The sequence below is a fragment of the Patella vulgata genome, chromosome 5 (assembly GCF_932274485.2).
Source record: "Patella vulgata chromosome 5, xgPatVulg1.2, whole genome shotgun sequence".
Lineage (NCBI taxonomy): Eukaryota > Metazoa > Mollusca > Gastropoda > Patellidae > Patella > Patella vulgata.
In genome coordinates, this window is record NC_065883.2 from 10,563,587 (window position 1) to 10,590,193 (window position 26,607).

A 26,607-nucleotide genomic window follows, 5' to 3' on the forward strand; every position below is an offset into this window, starting at 1 on the left:
ATTAAATTTTGCATATTTTCATTTGACTTGTTGTTATTGTTTCGTTGAGCTCATAATCCTATAACGGTAAATCTCATTGATCATTGGGGTATATTCTATGCCCGGAATAACTTGCGGTCTGAAAGCCGTGGGCGGCTTTGAATATATACAGGGGAATTTAAATCTGTAACGGGTTATTCTTCCAGGGTAGGGGTTATTTTCCATAAGAAAACATGATATAAGGAATTCTGGGATATTCTCATTTTACGTACATGTAAAAAATAGACGATATATAAGCATAATAAAGTCCTTGACTTCAATTATGCTGTTGCCCCCCCCCCCCCCTACAATGGGAATCTTATACACATATTTAGAGATGTGCAGCGAAATTAAAAAGTAACGTTTTAATCAAGCTCTAAGAAAATCATCATTTAAATCAATTCATTTCCAGCCAAATTTTTACCCCCCCACCCTTCCACACCGGCAACCCCCACCCCCCACAAATCAAAACAATTGTCCAGGGGCATAATATACACTTATTTAGACATGGACAGTCCTAGAAATTTATGTTTTATTAATATATAACCTGATTATCATTTACGTCAACATAATGACATTTCCTCTCAATTGTAGGTAGGCATTGGACCCCTATATCTCGAAACGCCTGATCACATTTTGCCAATACCTCCGCCCCAATAAAATAGGAATCTATACACATATTTAGAGATTTGCAGCGGAATTAAAAAGTAATGTATTTATCAAGCTCTAAGAAAATCATCATTTAAATCAACGTGAACTCATTTCCCGCCAATTTTACCCCCCCCCCCCCTTACACACACTCACAGCTGTAACCACCTACCCCACCTCGCAATCAAAACAGTTGTCCAGTGGCATCATAAACACTTATTTAGAGATGAACAGTCCTAGAAATTTATGTTTTATTAATATATAACATGATCATCATTTACGTGAACATAATCACATTTTCCCCCAATTGTAGACATTGGACCCCCCATATCTCGAAAACGCCCCCTCAAACGCCTGATCACCTCCCATATTCGGAATCTACGCAAAACACTGGTCTAGAAAAACTTGGCCTCATAAATTCACAGCTCGGGTGGCGATCCCCCCCCCCCTCCCCGTTCAGCCACCGGACTAATACATGTGGGGGGAGGCGGTAGGTCATTGAGTAAGGTTAGAAAGGCAGAAACTCGACGGGGTTAGAAAGACAGGCCTAGTATCTGAGATATACTCTCATTAATTAATTTATTATACACAAAAATATTTTTCTTATTGCTCATCATTTACAGATAGCATGATTATAGAGTTTATATACATTTCATTTAATCTATTGAATTACAATTAATAAGAGTTTATATATATTTCATTTAATCGACTGAATTACAATTACAATGTAATTAGGAAATCTTCAGATTACAGCGTCTAACCAATAAACACAGGTCTTCATCTTTGCTTACCTACAATAAAACAAAATGGGATTATCTAATATTGTTTTGTATCTGCCTCGCAATAAGAAAGGATAAAATAGTTTCAAATCGAATAGTGAAATAAATATCCACTTATATCTGACATTCGCTTTCGTCACAATACCGGTAATGACGTTTCCTTTCGTCACAATACCGGTAATGACGTTTGTTTTTTATTGATCGATTTAAAGGCTCAATACCACTCTTGTTGTAACTGAGAGAGAGGGAGAGAAATGGGGTTTAACGTCCACTCGACACAAACTAGGTCATTTCGGGACTAACATATGGTTTAATTTTTATTTCAATAATTCGCTTGCGCATAGGGGTTTTTAGCAGTGGGAGGAAACCGGAGGACCCGGAGAAAACCCACGAGGTTGGACAGGCGACCCTACTCCTTGTCACGTACAACCGGGGATTCGAAACCACACCAGTCGACTCAATGACAGACTTCATGATATAGCGCGCGCACGCTAACCATTCAGCCATCCAACCCCCCTTGTTGTAACTGAATAATATGTAACAGGCATAGTCTGAGTAGAGCGAAGCTGATGTGATTGTTGTTAAATATAAAACCTTCATAATTAAGTTTCTCAAGTGATACAAAAAATGTTAAATAATCTCGTTTTTCCGAATTGAATTAGGTTTTTAAACAGCGACTGTTTAGAATTTAGAGGACTGTTATTGTCCATTTGATACCGCTTAAATCATTAGAGGCCGAGATCGCAACGAATGCGATATTTTGTAATGAGTGAAGTTGAAAAAATGACAGACAAATTGTACTTTGCATAATATTTTAATTTGTAAATATCATTGTATTTCATAAAACGAGACATTTGGTGGCGATTCAATTCCTTTACAAACCAATATTTTATTATTTAGTAGTAGCCGAGACAGAGACCTTCCTGATCTAGACAAGTGTTGAATGCAAAACACTAAATTGGTTGACAAATGTGTAAAATTTTCTTAGTAATATACACATTAAACAAAGTTAATTAAATCACACTTTATAGTATAAAACTCCGGTAGCAATATACAAGACCCTAATCACACCATTTATTGTTAATTAATGACAAGCCTAGTAATCCAATAAATAATCAGATCCAATCACACAAATTCCCTGTTGTGGCTGTCAGTAAGATCTGAGTAATTTTCATGTAGTAATATAGTACACTTTCCTAGATATCACCTACCTGTTTACTTGTGTTAAAATTGAGCCTATAAATCTATTATGTTTTTTTCTGTACAAGGTAGGATAAACATTTTGATTGCTTTTATATACATCATATTTGAAATAACCGATTACCATTGCTACTGTATTTGTATGGTTTAAATAATTACACACAATATATGTATAATGGATTCGGATTTCCTTTATGCTACTGTATTGCATTGCTAGTATTAGTTTTCAAATTTGTATGACTTATTGAAATTAGCATAAATTGGTTTAAACAGTATATCTACGTATAATTACACACAATATATAGGCTATAATGGATTCCGAAACAAGCTATGAAGTTTATAAAATAAAATAAAAATGATCTGTTTAAATTGCATAAAACGTATAATAATTTACATAAGGTTAATGAGATAATCTCTGTTAATATAGTAACTGTGACATAAAAAAAATGGAATATAAACATAAATAACGTAGGCCTACATAAAAGCACATAATTATAGGCACGCTATAGCCTAGATAAAACTCCTTTAAACTTAATTTAATATCAAAACCTCAGTTTCTAGTATTTTTTATCGTGTGGTCCGAATCAGCCTAGTGGTGGTCCCAATCAGCCTGGAATGTGGTTCCAAGCAGCCTGGAATGTGGTCCCAATCAGCTTTGACTTTTGGTCCCAATCAGCCATGATCCCAATCAGCTTGTTTACGTTGTCATTTCGACGCTTTGATTTTTTTTTCTTCGCAAAATACCCTGGCTTGTGTTTAGGGTGGCCACCTTTGCTTGATCATATTGCGGGACATTATCTTTTTTGCATAACAATGTTGATATAATTTTTTATAGTCACTTCACTTTTCGTCATAGCAACAATAGAAAATCAAACCATGAAATATTCACACAAGCTTGGTTTGTATTCGTATGTCATTTGATATTTAGGATAATAATACATAGCAACAATAAAAATTCAAGTCAATATAAATTTCTATTGTAGCTGTAATAATACCCTTCTTTCATTTAAACAAAATATATAAATTATTAATCTGTGCGACAGAACTGTTTGAAAGGCTGCGTGTAATATATCATGGCGTTGAATGAAATTTTTAAGTTACAATCAAATGACTGACGAATTATCATCCATGTATCGCTAAAATTAAATCAGGCAGGTCGAAGGTATTGAAACGTTTTGAGATTTTATCGCTAATGTTTAATCATGCTGAAAAATAATGCCGAAGGTAGTGAAACGTTTTGAGATATTATCGCTTAAGTTTAATCATGCTAAACATTGTGAAAACAACTGATTAAAATTTTATAATAACTTTTATAAAGGATGTTATGCTGGTTAAAGATGCATAATTTAAGAGCTGGGTGGGTTGGGTGGCCGAATGGTTAGCACGTACAAGCTGTATCATAAGGTCTGTCATTGAATCAACTGTTGTGGTTTCGATTCCCCGGTTGTACGTGACAAGGAGTAGGGTCGCGGTCACCTGTCCAACCTCGTGCGTTTTCGCCGGGTCTTCTGGTTTCCTCCCACTGCTAAAGACCCTTACACGCAAGCGAATGATTGAAATATTCGAGACTTAGTCTCGCTTTCCCATTTTTAAATTAAATTTTTAAATGGCGAACCGTTAAAATCTCGAGTATCCAATGCCATCGAGAATTGATTATGGTCTTGTTTTGTTAGTAAATGTCTAATTAAAGTAGCTAAGTCTCTAACTCAATATCAACCAAAATCTTCGACATTGAAAACATGATTTATTTGTCGGTTTAAATCAACACTGATGTTGTGATCTCACGGGAAAGATGGCCTTCTGATATCCAATATTTAAGACAAAATATACATTTTACAATTGGTACACGAATCGTGTACCATAATGCGTTTCAGCGCTATTTGTAATAAGGGGCTAGAAAAACGAGGCTAGGCATATTCCACAAGTCATGTCAAACGGTGACGTTATATTCTTATCTGGAGAGCAAGCCCAATAGATAATAGCGGCGTAGACTGGAATAACCAGACGCTAGAGATTGAAATTCGATGGAGAATACTGGCGTATTTCGCCGAACCTAACTGATTAAAAATTACAGTAAAAACAGAAACGATTGAATATAAATCAATTTATATACATTCATATTACATTATTGTATGCGTTGCGACCCATTTGTGTCAATTTCTAGGTCCCAAATATTAGCGACTTAGCTCCTTTAATGGTTCATATAACATTTCAAGCCTAAAGAAAGACCTGCAAAAGACAGATTTAGCTCTTGCATAATGTATGTTTAAACTATTATTGCAAGAACTGTCAGCTCTTTATCTAAATCTTACGTAATGCATTTTTAACTTTCCCTGGTTGATCACCATGTCATGCTATATTAATAATACAAGATACCTTTACACCATCCTCTGTTATACGTCAATAGATATATTTGAATTTTAATAATTCAGAGATGGCAAAGCGAAAGCGATTGTAATTGATACTTCATTAAACCAAGTATACATATCAAAATAAAGGAATAAGCAATTCGATACATCCGTTGTCTTCCAGTAGTTTTTTTATTATATAAAATAGAAATACATAAGTCTTTGGTCACATCAAATGCCCCAGTAGTCAGCTAATGTTGTTTGTTTATGTGATTCACAATGTAACAAATACTAGTATTTATTTAATTCATTGGGTAAGGGGGGGGGGGGGGGTTGGGTGGCCCATTGGTTAACGCATGCAGTTATTTACGGTCCATACGGGGTTCAATAAATTGTAGTATTTTTATTGACTTGTTGAAAATCTTCGATTTGGACCAGTCTGATTATGATAGAATATGACCATAGCAACCATTATGGTCAGACCAGCCTTGAAATGAAATTTACCCATTATATTTCAAATACACTCACTATCTTTGTTTTTTGTGTTTCAGGTGTGTGTTTCAATGAGCCAATGGTTGAATTTCATTGTTGATCACATACAAGAAAAAGGTCATGAAGATTTCCTAGAATAAAGTTTTGAGGTGTAGAATTTTTGGCCACTGCAAACAGAGTCTAGCACACAAAAAATATTCATTCGCAGTGAGTCGCCCAGGAAATTTAGAGGACTGTTATTCTCATTCGACGCCACTTTTCGACCAATCAAAATCCAATAAATTTCCATTTTGGGCTACAATTTAATATAGATCTAAATTATATGATTAATTTTGTTAAAAAAAGAACAAAAAAGTGTGAGAATTATTTTCATTGACGTCAGAAATATGTGACGTCATTGATGAAACGCGTCATAAAAATATTTCTATGAGTCGCGTAATCTCGCCCAAGCGAGATTTGGTAAGATGGCATGCGCATTGCCATTTTTCCCCAGTGTATCCGGTTCCGGTCTAATTTTTTTTTTAATCAACAGTCTGTGGTGACAGTTTTAGTGACTCTCCTGTGTTACCGGAAAAGAGCTTTGCTCAAGCACCGCTCTAATATAGAGCGAAGCTCTAAAGCACCGCGCAAAGCGCGGTGCTTGAGCAAAGCTCTTTTCCGGTAACACAGGAGCGTAATTGAAAATGTCACCCACAGACTGTTGATTAAAAAAAAATTCAGCCGGAACCGGATACACTGGGCAAAACAGGCAATGCGCATGTCAACTTACCAAATCTCGTCCAAGCGAGATCACGTAACTAACAAAAATAATTCTATCCACCAAATCTCGCCCAAGCGAGATTACGCGCCTCATAGAACTATTTCTATGACGCGTCTAATCAATGACGTCACATATTTTTTACGTCAATGAAAATAATTCTCACACTTTTTTGTTCTTTTTTTAAAAACAAAATTAATGTATAAAATTTAGATCTCAATAAAAACTAAATTATTTAATATTTTTGTATCACTTGAGAAAATTAATTATGAATGAAGGTTTTATATTTGACAATAATCAGCTTCGCTCTACTCAGGCAATGCCTGTTACATTTTATATTTGACAATAATCAGCTTCGCTCTACTCAGGCAATGCCTGTTACATATATGTAACAGGCATTGCCTGAGTAGAGCGAAGCTGATTATTGTCAAATATAAAACCTTCATAATTAATTTTCTCAAGTGATACAAAAAATGTTAAATAATTTTGTTTTTCAAAAGTGATTTTTATTTAGATCTAAATTTTATACATTAATTTTGTTTTTAAAAAAAGAACAAAGAGGTGTGAGAATTATTTTCATTGACGTAAAAAATATATGACATCATTGATTAGACGCGTCATAGAAATAGTTCTATGAGGCGCGTAATCTCGCTTGGGCGAGATTTGGTGTGTAGAATTATTTTTGTTAGTTACGTGATCTCGCTTGGGCGAGATTTGGTAAGTTGACATGCGCATTGCCTGTTTTGCCCAGTGTGCTTGAGCAAAGCTCTTTTCCGGTAACACAGGAGCGTAATTGAAAATGTCACCCACAGACTGTTGATTAAAAAAAAATTCAGCCGGAACCGGATACACTGGGCAAAACAGGCAATGCGCATGTCAACTTACCAAATCTCGTCCAAGCGAGATCACGTAACTAACAAAAATAATTCTATCCACCAAATCTCGCCCAAGCGAGATTACGCGCCTCATAGAACTATTTCTATGACGCGTCTAATCAATGACGTCACATATTTTTTACGTCAATGAAAATAATTCTCACACTTTTTTGTTCTTTTTTTAAAAACAAAATTAATGTATAAAATTTAGATCTCAATAAAAACTAAATTATTTAATATTTTTGTATCACTTGAGAAAATTAATTATGAATGAAGGTTTTATATTTGACAATAATCAGCTTCGCTCTACTCAGGCAATGCCTGTTATATGTAACAGGCATTGCCTGAGTAGAGCGAAGCTGATTATTGTCAAATATAAAACCTTCATAATTAATTTTCTCAAGTGATACAAAAAATGTTAAATAATTTTGTTTTTCAAAAGTGATTTTTATTTAGATCTAAATTTTATACATTAATTTTGTTTTTAAAAAAAGAACAAAGAGGTGTGAGAATTATTTTCATTGACGTAAAAAATATATGACATCATTGATTAGACGCGTCATAGAAATAGTTCTATGAGGCGCGTAATCTCGCTTGGGCGAGATTTGGTGTGTAGAATTATTTTTGTTAGTTACGTGATCTCGCTTGGGCGAGATTTGGTAAGTTGACATGCGCATTGCCTGTTTTGCCCAGTGTATCCGGTTCCTGTCTGAATTTTGTTTTAATCAACAGTCTGTGGGTGACTTTTTCAATTTCGCTCCTGTGTTACAGGAAAAGAGCTTTGCTCAAGCACCGCGCTTCGCGCGATGCTTTAGAGCTTCGCTCTATAATATGTAACAGGCCAATTTTTATTCTGGTCAACAACTTTTACTATTTTACAATATTCTAATTAATTGATGATACAAATTTCATCTTAACACACCTTATTTAAAAAAATGGAAAAATTCAACTAAATGATTTGAAAGCCTAACGTAAAGCTTTTCAAATGTGACTTGGATTTAAAAATATTTTCGAACCCTCTGGACAAGTAAAATAGGATTTAATGGATAATTTACACAACAGGTAGGATTCTTAAACATCTAATACTTAGAATAAGGCTCTTATTTATTTTCTGGAGCTCTCAAGCCAGCAAAAGTGTTATTGTCACTTTAAAGATGCGTTATTGTAACGCTAAATCTGTCTATTCCCATTGGAGGTCTTTATTTTGGCTTCAAATGTTATATAGACTAATATTTAAACATATCTTCAAATGACAAGCCTATAATCAACTATCTAGAACATCAGATGGCAGAGATTTAAATGGATTAGAACGCCCACGAAATTATAAATTAACGATAAAATGGATAATCGAGACTTAGTCTCGTTTGTCCGGGTCCGTTACTATAATAAGAAACAATCTACGCTACAGTTTCCAACACTCATAACTTCGAGAAACAACAGTTCAGGTGCGATGACTGACTTTTATTTTTGTAAGCAAGGTAGAATTGGTAATCACAATATTCCCCACTCTGGAGAATACCAACTTGCTCTCTGAATTTAATCGAGGTTATGCCCAATCGGAGCGAGGTCTGATCTTTCATATTAATTTTATTCCATGGACAACAAGGTATTTAATTAATTAATTGGAATTAATTGGTTGAATATTCCCAACAATACTAAAGGATTGACCAAATATAGACTATGTTAACAACAACTGACAATGAATCGACAACCGGTCTGAATTCAGATGCATTTTATTTACGCTATTTGTTGGTGACAGATGCGTCTACAAACAAGATAATTGAGAAATAAGAATCATCATTTGTAAACAAATTAATTACTTTTTAATATAGCGTAACAGACAAATCTAACTCCGCCATGTTATAATTATATACTGTGTTTACTACATAGGAGAAGTCAGAAAGGTAAGCGTACCGTCCCACACCTAACAACCGTTACTATAGCGATGGTCAAAAACAAATACGTTCCTGATGAAATGCTTGCCTGGCGATCGAATGTTCCATTTAAACCAAATTTTATAATATTGATTCCAGTTGGAATAGAATGTTTCGAGTTTCAATGATGAAGGCATTTTCTCCATGGTGATTGACTGAATTTTTAATGAAGACGGGCCATTTTGCCGTGAAGTCCCATGTAACATTGGCGTGTACGTAAAAGGACCTTTGACAGTTAGAATTCGAAATAAAGAGTAGACGTTATAACCGCTGTCCGGACACAATTTCCCTCATAGCACATTGTATGGCATATGTCCGTTAAAACCCATTTCATTTCATTTTGGTCATCCGCGAATGTTGTGCAAAGTTATTAATAGCATTTTTTGTTGGCGTTTTCATATAAAATCGAATTTTCTGCCAGGTTTTGGTGAATATTCATCATTTTGAATTGGAAGGATAACAAAGTTAAAAGTTATATTATGTTGAACTGTAGGGCGAATAGTTGCATGTTTATGGTATGCTACTTCCAGTTCTACATCTCAAGATTCAATGGCGAACCTCAAAATATGCTTTTGAACAAAACGTTGTCAAGAGTGGTGGAAGGCGTTCTACCCTACGAACATTTTGGGAAAAGTTTTAGCCGGTGAAAGAGATGAGAATTAACAAATTAATGGTGTACTGTCGTAATCCTCGTATTTCTCCGCACTTTCCATCACACATGATTTGCTAAAAGTAAACATATATTCACACCTACCTAACCCTTGCACCTCAGATTTCCCACGGTATAATATGCGTACTCTTGACTGTGCCCTGTCAAAATATAAACAAGATAAAAACAGAGAGAGAGGGGGTGGGGGCGGTGTCAGATCACATTTTACCGTTGCCATTGACTACATCAATTATTTGCACAACGGGACGAGAGAGAGGGAGAGAGAGAGAAAGAGAGAGAGAGAGAGAGAGAGAGAAAGATATGAACTGTATAATCGAGTATTAGTCATACCAAACGCCAAGATGGAAGATGGCGGTCTTTATACCTGTAATGGGTTTAACGTCCACTCGACACAACCTAGGGCATTTCGGGACTAACATATGGTTTAATTTTATTTCAATAATTCACTTGCGCATAGGGCTTGTCAGATCACATTTTACCGTTGCCATTCACTACATCAATTATTTGCACAACCGGGACTATTTTGTAAAATACTGGACTTTCTAAAAGAGGCAAAATTTTATAATAAATACTATATAAATGTAACTTGCTTTTTCGTTTATCTATTTATATACACGAAATGTGCAATATATATTTTTAAATTATATATATTATCTGTTATACTTATTATTTTTGTGTATTTAAATATATTAATGTGATAATGTTTAAATTCGCTATATGTTTGGCGCAATATAACCCGACCGGTGCTATTAAACATTATTTTATTTTTTTCACATTGGTGTGTATGTCTTAGATTCCTTGGCGGTTGGAATTCGAAATAAGAGTTGGTCGTAGCGCCGCTGTCCGGCCAAAATACCTCTCATAGTACACTGTATTAACAATTGAAGATATACCTACCCGTATCGCCTACTAAAATGGCGGTTATCGGCAAATCTTCCTTATATCGAATATACCCCTCGTCAACTCGCAATTGCTCATCATTGTTCTCACAGTTGCACTTCAAATCATTAGCGCACATATTACTGATATGGCATGCGCAGTCTATTTGACCCTTGACACCTCCAATTAAATAAGTAGCTAGTTCGCCAGTTCGTGTGGTTAAGCCAACATCACTGACTATGTGAACATGGTAACATTCAAATTTAATGAATTGTTCACATTCAGCCGATGCATCAGCTATGTTTATAACTTGATGAAGATCAATGTTGTAGTTAATAGTGCCATTATAACTTCTAGATGCTTCATAGCCATGTACATATGTTCTGTTAGATCCATGACCTGTAATATATCACATAACATGTTACATATGATCTACTAGCTTCATCATGACTAATTACATAACACATACCATGCTACACGTGTTTTATTAGAGACATTGTGGCATTCAACCCGTTACATGTCTTTTTTGAGCTCCATCATAACCTATACTATAACACATAACATGTTACATATGTTGTATTAGTGACATCATAACCTATACTATAACACATAACATGTTACATATGTTGTATTAGTGACATCATAACCTATACTATAACACATAACATGTTACATATGTTGTATTAGTGATATCATGACCTATAACATAACACATAACATGTTACATATGTTGTATTAGTGACATCATGACCTATAACATAACACATCACATTACATGTGTTATTAGCTACATCGTGACGTGGTTTCTATTGTCTGTATCTCGACCTCTAACATAACACATGACCTACTACATGTGCTTTATTGGCGACCTCCAAGGACAGCTGTCTAGTCGTTCGGATGGGGCGAAAAACCGAGGTACCGTGTACACATTGGCGTGCACGTAAAAGATCCCTTGGCAGTTGGAATTCGATATAAGAGTAGGCCGTAGCACCGCTGCATGTGTTTTATTGGCGACATTATGATCTATAACATAACACACAACTCGTAACATATATACGCGGTCATATATTTGAAGATCCCGATCATTACCTCCTGCGATGTTCCTTACATTCAATTGCACGAACAGAAACCATAGACAAATTACAACAGGATTTTAAAAATATAAACTGTCTTTTATTCGGCTCCACAGCCTACAGTCTTGATGTTATTTCTAATATTTTTAATCGGGTCCATAAATTTATAGATATATCAAACAAATTCTAATCTCATCTCGATCAAATAATATTTTATCTTCTCTTTTATGTATGTATAGTCTCTCTAATGCTGATTATTATTAAAAGATTCTTACTGTGCTTGCATATGTATAATTATTAACTACTATATATACTGTACATTTTCACCCATTTTATTATATCTATATAATATGTATGTGTTTGCCATTTTAACTATGTATATACACCCTTTTGGATTAATAATATATATGTATATACAAATAATTTAGGGAGAGGGGTTTTACATAGGCTAAGCCTGTTCCCCAATCCCATTCAGTCAAACTGAATAAAAATATGTTTTAAAAAAAAAAACTCGTAACAGGTGTTCTTTTAGCAACATCATAACAAAAGAAAGCTGCACGTGTTTTGAGAACTACATCATGGCATGCAATATAACACATTAAAATGGTTTCCCAGTGGTCTCATTCCGTTCTACTCCACTAACGCCAGGGTTCATCCACGGGGGAGATACGTATTCAAATTATCGGCCCTTGATGATTGTGCTATTTTTATCGACCAATCGAAAAAATCGTTAAATATATAAAAACTGACATAAAAGCATCTTTATCACCAAAAACATATTTTAGAACATCTTTTTAATATTAAATTTCATGCAAACTGTCTCTTAACCGAGCGAACAAGCCGCCATATTGTTGCAAACGTAAACAATGAGGCTAAGAATGGTTTGTAAACCATTTTTTGATGGTTTCCTAGAATCAAGGGCAGATAATTGGAATACGTGTCTTCCCCATGGATAACCCCGGGGTTAGGGGTTTGTCGAGTGGAACGGAATGCCACCGATTATGGTTTGTAGGGTGATATATCTAGGTTTTAACAAGAATTACCTATAACTGTATAAACACCATAGTCTGTAACTTCACAAGATACAGTTACAGCTGGTTGTTTGATATCCGGTCTAACGACTAGCGTAGGTGTAACTGGTACTCCCAGTTGATGAGCTTCATCACATGTCCTGGCTATAATAATAACAATGATAATAATAATAAGGAATGAAATAAAATGTGTTTAAAGTCCTACTATTCTGCTCCAACGATGCCTATGGAGACCGGCATACGCCATGTAATGTACCCTAGTTTCACACGAAATCCCAGCTGCCAAGCGATGCTTTACGTGCACGCCAATGTGTAAACAACCCTCGGTTGTTCGTTCCATCCGAACGAGTATATGCCTTCCTGGCCAGGCCCTCAGCCTAAACAGCGATCAGGTTAGCGAGGCAACGTCTTTTTTTGTAAATTTATTTATTCACAAAATATATAAACTACATAATTCATTTTCATTCACAGGCAAAGGCTTACTCAAGTAGCCACCGTGGCCCCCAATAATAATAATAATAATCATTATAATCACAAAATACAAACTACTAGTATGTTGTCAAAGCTATTATTTATGAGATCAAATGACTACACCAATTTGATTTAGTTTAAAAATAAAAGGGTCTCTTTAGTTTAAGTTAATTAGTTTTTCAGAGCGGATGCCTGTCTACCTGTAAAAGTTTATGTCAACAGATGTAGCCAATTTTCCCTATTTGATTTAAAGGAATAAATATAAGTCTAAAAATGGTTCAATTCCGTTCGGTATTTACAAAGTTCTCATAAATTGAGTTCGGAATTGCATCTATCGGTAGCCGAGACACCTGATTATTGAGCGTTGGTATTTTGATTTTGTTTTCTTAATTGAATGATAAATAATAAATCTGAGTACATATTAAGTCTTGAGAAATTTTATCGAAAATGCAAATGGCCCATCGCGAACGTTAAGTGTGTTAATAACAAGGTTAAAAGCTAATGAGTTAATATTATATTTTGACTAAAGTGGGCATAATGGTGACTTACCAATTTTACATGTAAATAATTGAATATCCCATTCACCAGATGGTAGACAATGAGCCTGTGGTGACCCCTGTAGATAAGCCCCCTTAATACATTTATAGTTAACTATAGCACCAGCAGGATATAGTTCTTGCACGCGATCTGCAACTGCATGTAGTCTGGGAGGTAGTGATCCGCATACTGCATCTAAAAAGACATACTTATTGACATAACAAAATACAAGCAAGAATAGCACAGAGAGTTACTTTTTAATTCAGCAGAGCAGCAACTAAACTCCAGTAAAAAAACAATGGGGTTGGATTGAGTCAAATGGCGTGGTTTCGAGTCCCCACGTCTATGTGACAAGGAGTAGGCTCGCCAATCCATCATCGTGGTTTTTCTCCGAGATCTCCTCCTCCCACAACAAAAGACCCCTAGGCCAATTAATCAAATAAAATTGAACTATAGTTTGTGTCGAGTGGACGTTGCACCTCATTTCGCTCTCTCTTCAGAAAGAAACGAAATGATGTACAACTTTAGAGTCCCAAGACTAATAACCTAGACATTATTGCAATGATATGTCGTGTCTACAATATTGTAATGAAAATAGTCATATATCTGCTACAAATATGTGTGACACTCCGCCCCCACCCACCCCCCGCCTAATGCCTGGCAGAACAATGTCAGCAAGCGTGGACAAAATCCGTACAAGAAAATGTGACAAGGGGGGTAACTCCAAATGCGCAAAGTTCGATACGTTCCCTGGTTATTTCCAGGGGAGGGAACAATTGCTTCATGCTGGGAAAACATTTTCAGAACCCCACTTTAAATTAGTAGGGTTCATCGCTATGGCGAGTCTAACAATCTCAGCTAGAACCAATATAGCAAGAACTCTGATGTCAAGATCGTGTACACATTTTCCGTGGCAAGTTTGCAGCCTGCATTAAAGATGGGTTATGTAAGATTTAGATCAAGAGCTGACAGTTCTCGCTATAATAGTGCAAAAATAATTAATGAATACACTATATTGAAAATTTCAGTCTCTCTGAGCGAAGTTTTGACAACAATAGCTTAGTCTCGATCTGTCATGACTGTGATAATAAACAACGTCTCGATTTTCCAGTTTAATGTTAACCGATTAAATGGCGCTGATGGTCTAGTCAACTTCATATCCAGACTATCCAATGGTATAGAGAGTGCATTCGAGGCTTGTCATTTCAATAAATATGTAAATAATCTATATAGCATTTGAAGCCAAGAAAACGCCGTGCAAAGGCAGATTAAACACTAAACTTATATAATTTCCTCTTCATCATCGTGTAATTAATAACTTTAATATTGGGAGCATAATAAATGAAATGAATTGGGGATAATGCTAGGTTCTCACTATCACGAGTAGTGCTGCTATTGAAATCGTGGTTTTAATCGTGGAGTAATCGTGGTGATCCTGCCAGCTTTTATCATATATAGAGGTCAGTCGTAGCAATCGTGTTGATCGTACGGAATCGTACCCAAACGTATCTGCACGTATCAGATCGTGGACGCAATAAGGGCAGTCCTATCGTAACGCATCGCATGACAGTGGGAACCTAGCATTAAAGACACATGTGACAAAGTACTCTATAACTTTTATCAAATTGAACGATCATTTAGGTGCTTAGAACTTTATGACCTCTGCTGTTTTTTTTGATTATACATGATATTGACGTTTCAACTCTGTATAAACTTATGTTAGGGTACGAACTGGCTATAATCTAATTCAATATATCATTTACGGGCTGCACTTGATCTGTGTGCAACGCTTGGCAGGACTTCAAAGGGAATGTACCAGTGGTCAGTGCATCATACCATGATCTGATAATGACTTCAAAATAAATACGCAGTGCAATTACAGATACCAGAATCTGATAAATAAACAATACCATATATGATGATAACTCTTAACCATTTTCCCTAATTGTCGTACGCTGTATAAGCAGTAGTTTGCTGACAATTATGCGGACGACTAAAGACGACTGGAGAGGAGGGAAGACGCACAGACCGGCGTATGGACTCACCTGGGTTCAGCCGCTGCCTTTGCAGACGGGCAGAATGTTGGATTTAATATAGTTATATATGTGTTCCTGTCGTAGTCTAGTTCATGTAGATTAGTTTAAGTTGCTATATAGTTAAAGTTCCCGTATTGGTGTATGTATGTAACTGTAGATGTTTGATGTTCTGTTCTGATGTAAATTAACCATATATTTACGAATCTAATCTCTGTTATAACTAAGATAGTGGTACATACATTATGTAAGAGCTACATCTGCCTATTGCAGGTCTTTCTTTTGGGCTTTAAATGTTATATTATCATTTAGACATTTATTAACATGGAAAGACCATAATCAGTTCTCTATGCTCGATATTTTCAACGAATTTAGACACAATTGACGGTTAATGATTTTAATTTTAGACTTAGTTTACTGAATAAAGTCAATCGTGTAACACAGAGAGAGAGAGAGAGGGAGAAATGGGGTTTAACGTCCACTCGACACAAACTAGGTCATTTCGGGACTAACATATGGTTTAATTTTATTTCAATAATTCGCTTGCGCGTAGGGACTTAGCAGTGGGAGGAAACCGGAGGACCCGGAGAAAACCCACGAGGCTGGACAGGCGACCCTACTCCTTGTCACGTACAACCGGGGATTCGAAACCACGCCAGTTGACTCAATGACAGGCCGTATGATACAGCACGCACGTGCTAAGCATTCGGCCATCCACCCCACCCCCAACTGTGTAACAACTCTGCTATTTTCCAAACGTCGCTCAGAATGACAAGATTTGACTGTAATTTTCAAGATATTCCCTTTTCATTATCTAGTTTTTACCTATGATAGAGAGAATTGTCAGCTCTTTATCTAAGTCTTTATCTTAAACATCTTCAATTCTACCCGGGCTGTTTTAATCACGACGAGCATGAAGTGTGTTATGAGTAACTTACCCTGGTTACATTTAATGTTGTTCAGGCCATCTTTACATCCGTTAAAACATACGCCATCTTCTATCCTACAGCCTCCTGTAGAGCAGTAGGAACATGTCTGTAGACACAACCCATTGCATCCCCAATAACCATCTTTACAACCATCCAAACAAGCACCATCTAATTGTCGACATAGACCATTACACGTAGAACACGATTCTGCACACACATCACCATAGTAACCAGCTTCACATCCAAAACATCGTCCTGTCCTGTCATCACATTTACCATCCTTACAATGGCTACTACAAGTAGACTGGCATTCTTTACCATAGTAACCATCTTTACATCCAAAACATCGCCCTGTCATGTCATCACATTTACCATCAGTACAATGGCTACTACAAGTAGACTGGCATGTTTTACCATAGTGATCACCATAACAACCGTGAGAACACGATCCTCCTATCTTATCACATGTGTTGTTCAGGCAGGATGTGGGACATCGTATGTTACAGTTGGTGCCATAAAAACCATTTGGACAGTCATCTAAAGATCACAAAGATACCACTATATAGCACAACAGTTCAATGAGACAATATTCTCATGGAAAGCGCTGTTAATTAATAATAGAAAATAAAATAAAATGCAGTTTAACGTCCAGGATAATGAAGTCGGACGTGCGGCCAGATAGTCCCGCTACGGCCTACTCTAATTTCGAATTCCAAATGTCAAGGGTTCTTGTACGTGGACGCCAAAGGGGTACACCCCTCACCACCACGTCTTTCTCCACTGTGGAACTTTCTCGGCCAAAACCGAGATCAAAGCCGCGATCTCCAGCTTATGCTAGGTTTCCATTGTCGTGCGATGCTTTACGACAGGAGTGTCCCTATTGAGACCACGATTTGGTACCGGCAGAATACGTTCGGGTACGTTTCGATACGACCAACATGATTGCTACGACTGACCTCAATATATGATAAGACCTGACAGGATCACCACGATTACTCCACGATTAAAACCACGATTCCTTTCGTAGCGCGAATCGCGATAGTGGGAAACTAGCATTAGCGAGCCTGTGCATTTCTCACTGATATTTTAAATGGCCTTGCAGTAACAAAAGGGAGGGGATCCCCAAAACCGTATAAACGAATTGGACTGTTATTTAAATATAATAAAATGACCATCAACCAAAGGACAACCCATTCGGTATACGTACCTGCGAATACCTGAATCTCACAGATGTCCAATCGGGGATCAGTGCGTTTAACAGATATAAAAATATATCTAGCGGATAATGATGGTATTGCTGGATGATTGCATCTCTCTATGGTGTATACAGAATCTGTTGTTGATGCTCTATCTTTGTAGCATGGTGTGGCTGCTGTAAATCCTGCTTTATCACACTGACCACTAGAACTTATTCTCATCTCAAATCCATCTAGCTGTTTATTTCGACCTATTTCAACAGACGAGATAATTGACTGAATTGAATAGAAATGAGGTTTAACGACCTACTCTTCTGCTCCAACTAGGCTAATCAGGGACACTTTGAGCTACGGCCTATTTTCATATCGAATAACAACTACCAAGGGTTATTGTACGTGCACGGCAATATCTAAATGGGACATCGGATTTTCGTCCCAACCGAACGACTATACGTTGTCCCTTGGCAGGCCCTCCGTCCTGCACCCCTGACAAGGGGCAACCACGCCGAAAAATCCCGATAAACTTTCTAGGTCAACACAGGGGTCTGTCGAATAGAGGAACTCAAAGTTAGCGAGTCAACCTCTTATCCTGTTACCCACTGAGCTACCGCGAATTCCGAGAAAGTTGACACTTAAATCTATGCTAAAAACATGACGATTACTATGATAGTGAATGCAGGAGGACCGCACTACACACAAACAGAGGCGGATTGGCCCATCATCGCCCGAAGGGCCGGTCGGACAAAAAATGAAAAAAATAATTTTGTCCAATTCGTCTAAAAAACCTTTTTCTACTGAACATTATATGGGTATTGGACCGGCCATGAAGCGATAATGATCATGTTGTATGTGGCCGATGGCTTTAACGGGCCGCCACGCCATCACTGGAGTCTGGAATGGGCTGGTATAATAGACTTTCTGGATCGGGTGTGCTGGGTGTGGGCCGGAATTCGGAATCCTACAATGGGGATTCCGAATTTCATCCGAAAATTTCATCGGATTCACCCGACACTGTCGCCCGCAAATTTATTAATTATTAAGTCACCTGCACACTGTTTGTGGGGATACGCCAGAAACGTCTGCCGATGGTTCGTAACTCCAAAACAAATTCAATTTTAAGGCCTCAGCAAAATTAATAATATGACGATATGATAATTTCACAGGTTGCGGTGGTTGTAAATTACTTGCAGGTCGGGGTTTTGGCCTAAATTAATCGATTTATGAGATATATTATTTGACAGAGATTATAATCAGATATGCCACCAAATCGAATATTTGGGGTTCATTATTCAAAATTTTCGAAAGTTAGAGCCCCGGGACCCCCATCAGTAAAAGGGGCCGCTCCGACACGGGAGCCCTGGCCGGTTCCAGGCCCCAATCCGCCCCTGCACACAAAAAAACCGACAAGATATACCTGCTGACGAGATACAAACTACATACACATTGCCCCGTCTTCATTAGCCCAGTCGGAGCAGAACAGTAGGACGTTAAACCCTATTTCATTTCATTTTCACATACACATTGCAAGAAATAAACAATAAATGGACCCACGGCGCTGTACAGAAATAAAATGAAATGAAATGGGGTTTGACGCCCTACTGTTCTGCTCCCATACTGGGCTAATGAAGACAGGCATACTGTGTGTTATGAGGGGAATTTTGTCCGGGCAGCGGCACTATGGCCTACTCTTATATCGAAATTCAACTGCACACTAGACATCTGTCCTTGTCAGGTCTTCCGACTTGCACCACTGAAAAGGGGAAACCACGTCGGATAATCTCGATGAAATTTCTCGGCCAACGCAGCGAGCCAGAGTCTTACCCATCTAACCACCGTGGTCCCCGTACTGTACAGTCACGGGCCTGTAATTGATATACAGGCATCACACAAAATGAAACAAATATGATTTACAAGAAAGACTAACAGGTCTTGACGATGATTGTCTCCAGGGCCCGGTTCCTAGAAAATTCTTAAAGTAAGCACAAAGTCATGCTTCACTTTTTCTTACGTAAGAAATTTGATAAAAATACCGTTCCTAGAAAATTCTCAACACCATTCTTACGAAAGCACAAGTCAAGTATAAGTCTAAGCACATTGTGACTGGTAAAGTTTACCATAAACTGAGACTACGATGCTCTTTAACGTCATAAAAACACTTTTGGTATGCGAATTACGTCTTAAATTTGTCGTCTGCTTCATCGACGTCATATATATATATATATATATATATATATATATGGTTCATTTCGATGCATTTGACATGTCCCCTATTCACGTATAAAATGTGCTACAAGATAAAAAAAACGCAGACGCATACAAACTAACTTAATAATTGTGAGAGCGCCTGATCTTAAAGTAGCCTGTGTGTTTGTAGCCTAGTATTGTTTACTAATTGGCAAATAAATAAAATGGTTTCAGGGTAGGCCTAGAAGCGACATTTTCTATAGCATTCTTAATTCGAAGTGTATATTTGAAATTTCTTCTGGAGAAGGATTTTCTCTGTCTTGTAATTGTCTCTGTGGTATCAAAAGGTGTCGGAAATGCCGTCGAATAACTCTACGGTCAGCCATCTTTTTGAAGCAGAAACAGACTTAAGGTTGATAAGCAGGCCGTATGCCTGGCTTGGGACTTGTGCTTAGATTGACTATGTTTAAGAACGAAGTTGTGCTTAAGCTTTTTCTTGGAACGCATAATAACGTTCTTGTGCTACTTAAAATCTAAGCACAAAAACGTTCTTAAGAATTTTCTGGGAACACAAAATAAGGTAAGTTTACTTAAAGATGGGTTCCCGCGTACAAACTGGGTGATTTAATGGTATATATGGACTAAAAACATATTCAATCTAATTAATTTGTCATAATTATGCTTCAAATCCTTCTCAAACATTGTAATTGCGAAGGAATGCCCTGCTATTAAAATTCGATCAAACCAGGTCATGTTTACGTCACGTCATGGAAATCAGAGGAGAATTCATTGCATACATAAGACGATGTTGTCTTTAATCGCTTACTATTTATTACAAATATCGAATCCTAATTAAATTCTCGGATTAACCACTACCCGCGTCTTTTTCTGTCATTTTTATCTCAGAAAGTGTTGTACGTCTAACTCTTCATAAAGTTTATCAACTTGTACATCAATCGCTCAATGCTCGCGTGTGACCTTTGACATTACGCGTGCAGAAACTCTTAATCGTCGGGCTGTTGATTAGGGGAACCCTTACATTTTTGTCCTGTATACGCTCCATAAGTGTTTTTCGGGGAATCCAGTATTTTTCTAGTAGGATTGGATATCTCTACTTTCCATATATACCAAAATTGCCATACTTTTATTGGAAATAACCACCCGATAAATACTTTTCTGGGAACCCATCTTTAAATGCAAAGTCTACTTAAATCTAAGCACAAGAACGTGCTTAAGAATTTTCTATGAATCGGGCCCTGAATTGCGACACATTCGGGGTACCCAAAATTATATTTTTAGTTTACATACCATCGTGTATTGGTTTTGATATTTTAACTGTGTTGATATGAAACTCCTGCCTTAAATCCATACACCACCACGCTGTGAATCCAGCCCAACTTGAAGTATTTACACCAAGATTAATCGTGCTCTGTCGTGTTGGTTTATTAACAGCAACATTGATGGCACCTGGAATCAAGAACCAGTGCTAAAGACTTAAAAAAAAAAGAGAGAGAGAGAGAGAGAGAGCACATAGATAGTAGTAAAGCAAAATTGATTACAATATCTTTATGTCGGCTATTGACATCCATGGTCGTCCAGATTGCACCCATTAGTCATTACCATAATGTTAACTTATAGCTGGCCTGGATTATGTAATGTCCTATGTCTTGTAAAGCAATATGTACTGAACGTTTAAACTGGTATATGATGCAATATAGCCAGCTGTATAATCTCTTCCGTGATCCTTGTCTAGAAAGGGTTTATAAGCAGGAATGAAAAGGAGATAGTGGAAAGACGGCCATGGGCGCCTTGAGTTAAGGCTAGAACAAGGCAACCCTACTCCTTGTCACGTACAAGCGGGGAATATATTGAAACCACACCACTTGACTCAGTGACAGACCTTATGATTTCACGCGCACACGTTAAACTACTAGACCACCCAACCACACATAGTTGAAAGACAATTTACCAGAATATGGAGTTGTCCGATTGGATAATCTGAAACAGTAAATTGGGAGTAAATCAAATCTGAAACCAGAAACGTTGTATAGCTTACAAATCAGTTTATCGTGGAAGTTTTATATCAGTTTGTATCTTGACTTATGAGTTACATGCGGGCGGTGTAAGTTGTATCTTCACTAATAGCTCAAGAATAATTCTCGTTGCATTAAAGTCATATGAGGCATGATAATTTATTCATTAAAGAGGCATTACTCAAAAGCCAAATCTGCCTATTGAAGGTCTTTCTGCAGACCTTAAATGTTATATAAACTATTCATTAGATATTTATTAACATGCCTGGACTATAATCAACTTTCCGGGCCATTGGGTGCTCTTGAATTTCAATGGATTTAGAAATGATGGGCAGTTATTGATTATATTAAACATTGTTTACTCTCGTAACAGCGGTAGGGGTGACAGCCGAGACCTCGCTATTCCCGAAACATTCGCTCAGACTGAAGTAATTTGACTGAAATTTTCTAGATATTTCCTTTTCATTCTCTGTTTTCGAACTTTTATAGCGAGAATTGTCAGTTCTTTATCTAAATCTTACATAATGCATCTTTAAAGTCGAAATGCTTTGAAGAAAAATAAAACAGACCCCAATTATAGACAGTCTTAAAATAAAATGTGCATTAAACTCAACAAATCTAGAAATGACTTGATAGAATCATAAAAATATGTTTTGACATTACGAAATATTAAAGATACATTATTGGAGATTAGATAAAAAGCTGGCAGTTCTCACTATAATAGTTAAAACTACGTAATGTAAAGGGAATTTGCTGAAAAGTGCAGTCAAATTAATTCACCCTGAACCTAGATTTTAGCGACTGAATATTGGGGCTAGCCCCGATCGTCATTACTTAAGTCGGTAGGATAAAAAAATATATATATGGATAAGTTAATTAATGTCTAATTAATAATTTAGATAACATTTCAGGCCTAAAGAAAGACATGCAATAGGCAGATTTAGCTCTTGCATAATGTATGTTTAACTTGGCTTGACATAACAAGACAAATGTGTCTTCAACTTATTAAATATAGGGTTAACTTGACTTGACAGAACCAAGAAAAATGTATTTTGAACTTACCAATAGAAACATAAACATTATCAAATATAGAGTTAACTTGATAAAACCTGTTTTCAACTTACCGAATATAGAGCAAACTTGACTTGATAAAACAAGAAAAATCAACAATGTATCTGTAGTTGTCATTTTATAATACATTATATACTGAGCGATGATCTGTGATTTATGTTGCCAGATAAAACTGAGCTTGGTACAAATTTATACTAGCTTTATAAGGTAATATAATTAGAATAAAAAGTAAAAAAAAACATAAGAGATAGCGACAACTAATTATTTACATCGACACAATAAGATAACAATGCCAATTAATAACAAAATATATGATAAAAAGGTAAGAGATAGCGACAACTAATTATTTACATCCGTACAACAAGATAGCAATGCCGATTAGTAAAAATAAATAAATTAGGTTCGCCACAGTTAAAAGAGAGAGAGAGAGAGAGAGAGGGGGGGGGGTGCTTTGTCTCATTTGGTAATCTATTCGTGGTATTGATTCCACGTTTGTACATGACAAGCGGTAGGATAACCTGTCAAACCTCGTGGGTTTTCTCTGGGTTCCCCCAACTGCTAAAGACCCTAAACACTAGCGAACTAATGAAATAAAATTGAACCATGTGTAAACCCCAAAATGACCTGGATGGTGTCGAGTAGACGTTAAATCCCATCTCTGTTTGTCCCCTCTCTCTCTCTCTCTTGCTAAAATTTGTGAGTGTAAAGAAACTGTTTTTGTCCACCAGCAAATATCTGAGTTATTATTTCAGAATACGTTTCCTTTTTAGAACTACAACACTGTATAAAGCATGTAGGGTTTAACGTGTACTTTACACAAACTAGGTCATGTCGGGACTAACGTATGGTTCAACTTTATTTCAGTAATTTGCTTGCGCGTAGGGAAACCGGAGGAACAGGAGAAAACCCACGAGGTTGGACGGGCGACCCTACTCCTTGTGACGTACAACAGGGGAATCGCAACCACGCCAGTTGACCTAATGACAGACCTATGGTGCAGCGCACAAACGCTAACCATTCGGAATTCCACCCCAAGCCCCCCCCCCCTCCGCTCCCAAGCTATATGTAACAAGATGCCTTCAAGACCTTGGTTTAAGGTCCTACTGTTCTGCTTTCGACTTGGCTATTGCAGACCTGGGCCCGGTTCCTAGAAAATTCTTAAAAGTAAGCACAAAATCATGCTTCACTTTAGCTTACGTAAGAAACTTTATAAAATACCGTCTAGAAAATTCTCAAGACCGTTCTTACGTAAGCACAAGTCAAGTAGGAGTTAAGCACAATGTGACTGGTAAACTGAGACTAAGATGCTGTTTAGCGTCATAAAAACAAATTTGCTATGCGAATTACGTCATAAATTGGTCGGCTGCATAGAGTTATAAATAGATCAATGACATTAACTTCCCGGCAAATAGTCGATTTGGATGCATTTGACATGTACCCCATACATATATAAAATGTGCCACAAGCTAAAAAAAAAAAAAAAAAAAGCAAAAAAAAAAACAACCGCAAGCACATGCAAACAGACGGAATAATTGTGAGAGCGCCATATCTTAAAGTATCTCGTGTTTGTGTTGTTTACTAATTTGCAAATAAATAAAATGGTTTCAAGGTAGAAGTAGAAGCGAAATTTTCTATAGCATTCTTCTCGAGAATATGTTTCTAAAGGATTTTCTCTGTCTTTCAATTGTCTCTTTGGTATCAATAGATGTAGGAAATGCCGTCGAATAACTCTATGGTCAGCCATCTTGTTTGAAGCAGAACAGGCTTAAGGTCGGTAAGCAAGCCTTATACCTTGATTAGGACCTGTGCTTAGATTGACAATGTTTAAGACGATATATATATGTTTAAAATAAACATCGAACACATTTAGAATTTGTCGAAGACTGTAGATATTAAGTAAGAGATTTAGCTCCGTCAAGTCAAATAGGGAAAAGTGATGGTGGGGTCAGTAGTCAGTACTTACTTGGTCTTTATCAATAATGTCCAAAACGACACCGATGGCATTCTTTTTTACTGGATTCTAGTTCTCCGTGTTATTATTACTGTTGTCCCTGTATGATGAGTTGTAGGTGGGGGGGGGGGCTTTTTATTTCAGAAGTAACTTGTACTTGGGTGGTTTGCATTTGTGTGTTTGTCCTTTTACCTGACTGAGATTCTACGCATTCAGTGCCTCGGCGGTCTGCTTAAACGGGCTTAGGGCTTTCACTTTCGTATCTGAATCGGGCATCTTTCCCGTCGGTTGTGTCAATGCCCTTAGAAGGTATTCGTTGTAAAACATTCAAACCTCAGCTTGTGAGCATTGATTGCGTGAAATCGGGGTGGTAAGACGACAGCTCGCTAGCCTGGGGGTCGCGTGTTCGATCCCTGCATTGGCCGAGAACGTTCATCGGGATTTTCCGACGTGGTTTCCCCTTGTCAGTGGTGCAGGAAGGAGGGCCTGACAGGGACAGCTGTCTAGTCGTTCGGATGAGACGAAATATCTAGATCCTGTGTACTTAAAAGATCCCTTGGCAGTTGGAATTCGATATATGTAGGACAACTTTTATAGCATGGCCTCTTACCTCTGATGACATCAGCATGTGTAATATTCTTATTGTATTGCGCGCGCATTGAGTCGACTGGCGTGGTTTGGAATCCCCGGTTGTACGTGACAAGGAGTAGGGTCGCCTGTCCAACCTCGTGGGTTTTCTCCGGGTCCTCCGGTTTCCTCCCACTGCTAAAGACCCCTATGCGCAAGCGAATTATTGAAATAAAATTAAACCATATGTTAGTCCCGAAATGACCTAGTTTGTGTCGAGTGGACGTTAAACCCCATCTCTCTCTCTCTCTCTCTCTCTCTCTCTCTTTCTCTTATTGTCTGTTTCATAGAATAGCTTATAGAGTCTACTGGGGTATTCCCCGACAGCTTTAATAGTTCATTTCATCACATACTCAAATTCATTGATGTTAAATGATTCAAAGAGTCCAACAAAGACATTTTTAGATTCTAGGAAGTCTACTGCCATATAGACATTTCCATTATCTATGTTTGAAGACATTTAATATGCTTTTTATCAAAGTTATCATGACCTAGCACATTTTGTAATACATGTAAACGATTTATACCCCGCATTATCTAATTGAAAACAATTTTCGCAGCAGTGTGTTTGCATATATACCATTTACCTATTATTTTATCGACAATCGAAAAATGTAATTACTGCTGGCTAATTAATTGGCAAAACATCCTGTCCTGTTAGATAACAGTTTAAACAACGCCATAGATTACATGTACTTGTAAAACACAGAATTTCTATGGCTATTCTCCCGCCTTTTAAATGCTGGATTTAAGAGACATACTGGCTTGGAAACCGTCATTGTTTATTCCCCCTACTGTAGTTTGAAAGCTACGCGATGTGGCCGTTTGGGATGCTTTTCATTGAGCTTGTTGGTGCTGCTCAGGGCAACAG

At 37.1% G+C, this 26,607-nt stretch overlaps 1 protein-coding gene across 1 annotated transcript; it reads right to left on the minus strand.

The window, feature by feature from the left end:
* Nucleotides 1-1,219: 1,219 nt before the first annotated feature.
* LOC126821595 (uncharacterized) lies at nucleotides 1,220-23,335 on the minus strand. The gene is made up of 9 exons (XM_050550047.2): nucleotides 23,212-23,335; nucleotides 21,363-21,521; nucleotides 17,882-18,121; nucleotides 16,684-17,211; nucleotides 13,725-13,907; nucleotides 12,717-12,848; nucleotides 10,619-10,999; nucleotides 9,806-9,861; nucleotides 1,220-1,457 (listed from the first exon to the last, which is right to left on the minus strand). The coding sequence occupies exons 1-8, from the start codon at nucleotides 23,285-23,287 to the stop codon at nucleotides 9,806-9,808; spliced, it is 1,755 nt and encodes a 584-aa protein (XP_050406004.2). The 5' UTR covers nucleotides 23,288-23,335; the 3' UTR covers nucleotides 1,220-1,457.
* Between the last annotated feature and the right edge of the window lie 3,272 nt (nucleotides 23,336-26,607).

Excerpts from the sequence above, each read along its gene's own strand:
- LOC126821595 (XM_050550047.2), bottom strand. The coding sequence starts at position 23,287 with ATGTATTATAAAATGACAACTACAGATACATTGTTGATTTTTCTTGTT. Across the intron at positions 11,000-12,716 it reads TGGTGTTTATACAGTTATAG|GTCATGGATCTAACAGAACA; the intron begins GTAATTCTTGTT and ends GATATATTACAG. Across the intron at positions 9,862-10,618 it reads CATTTTAGTAGGCGATACGG|GGCACAGTCAAGAGTACGCA; the intron begins GTAGGTATATCT and ends ATATTTTGACAG.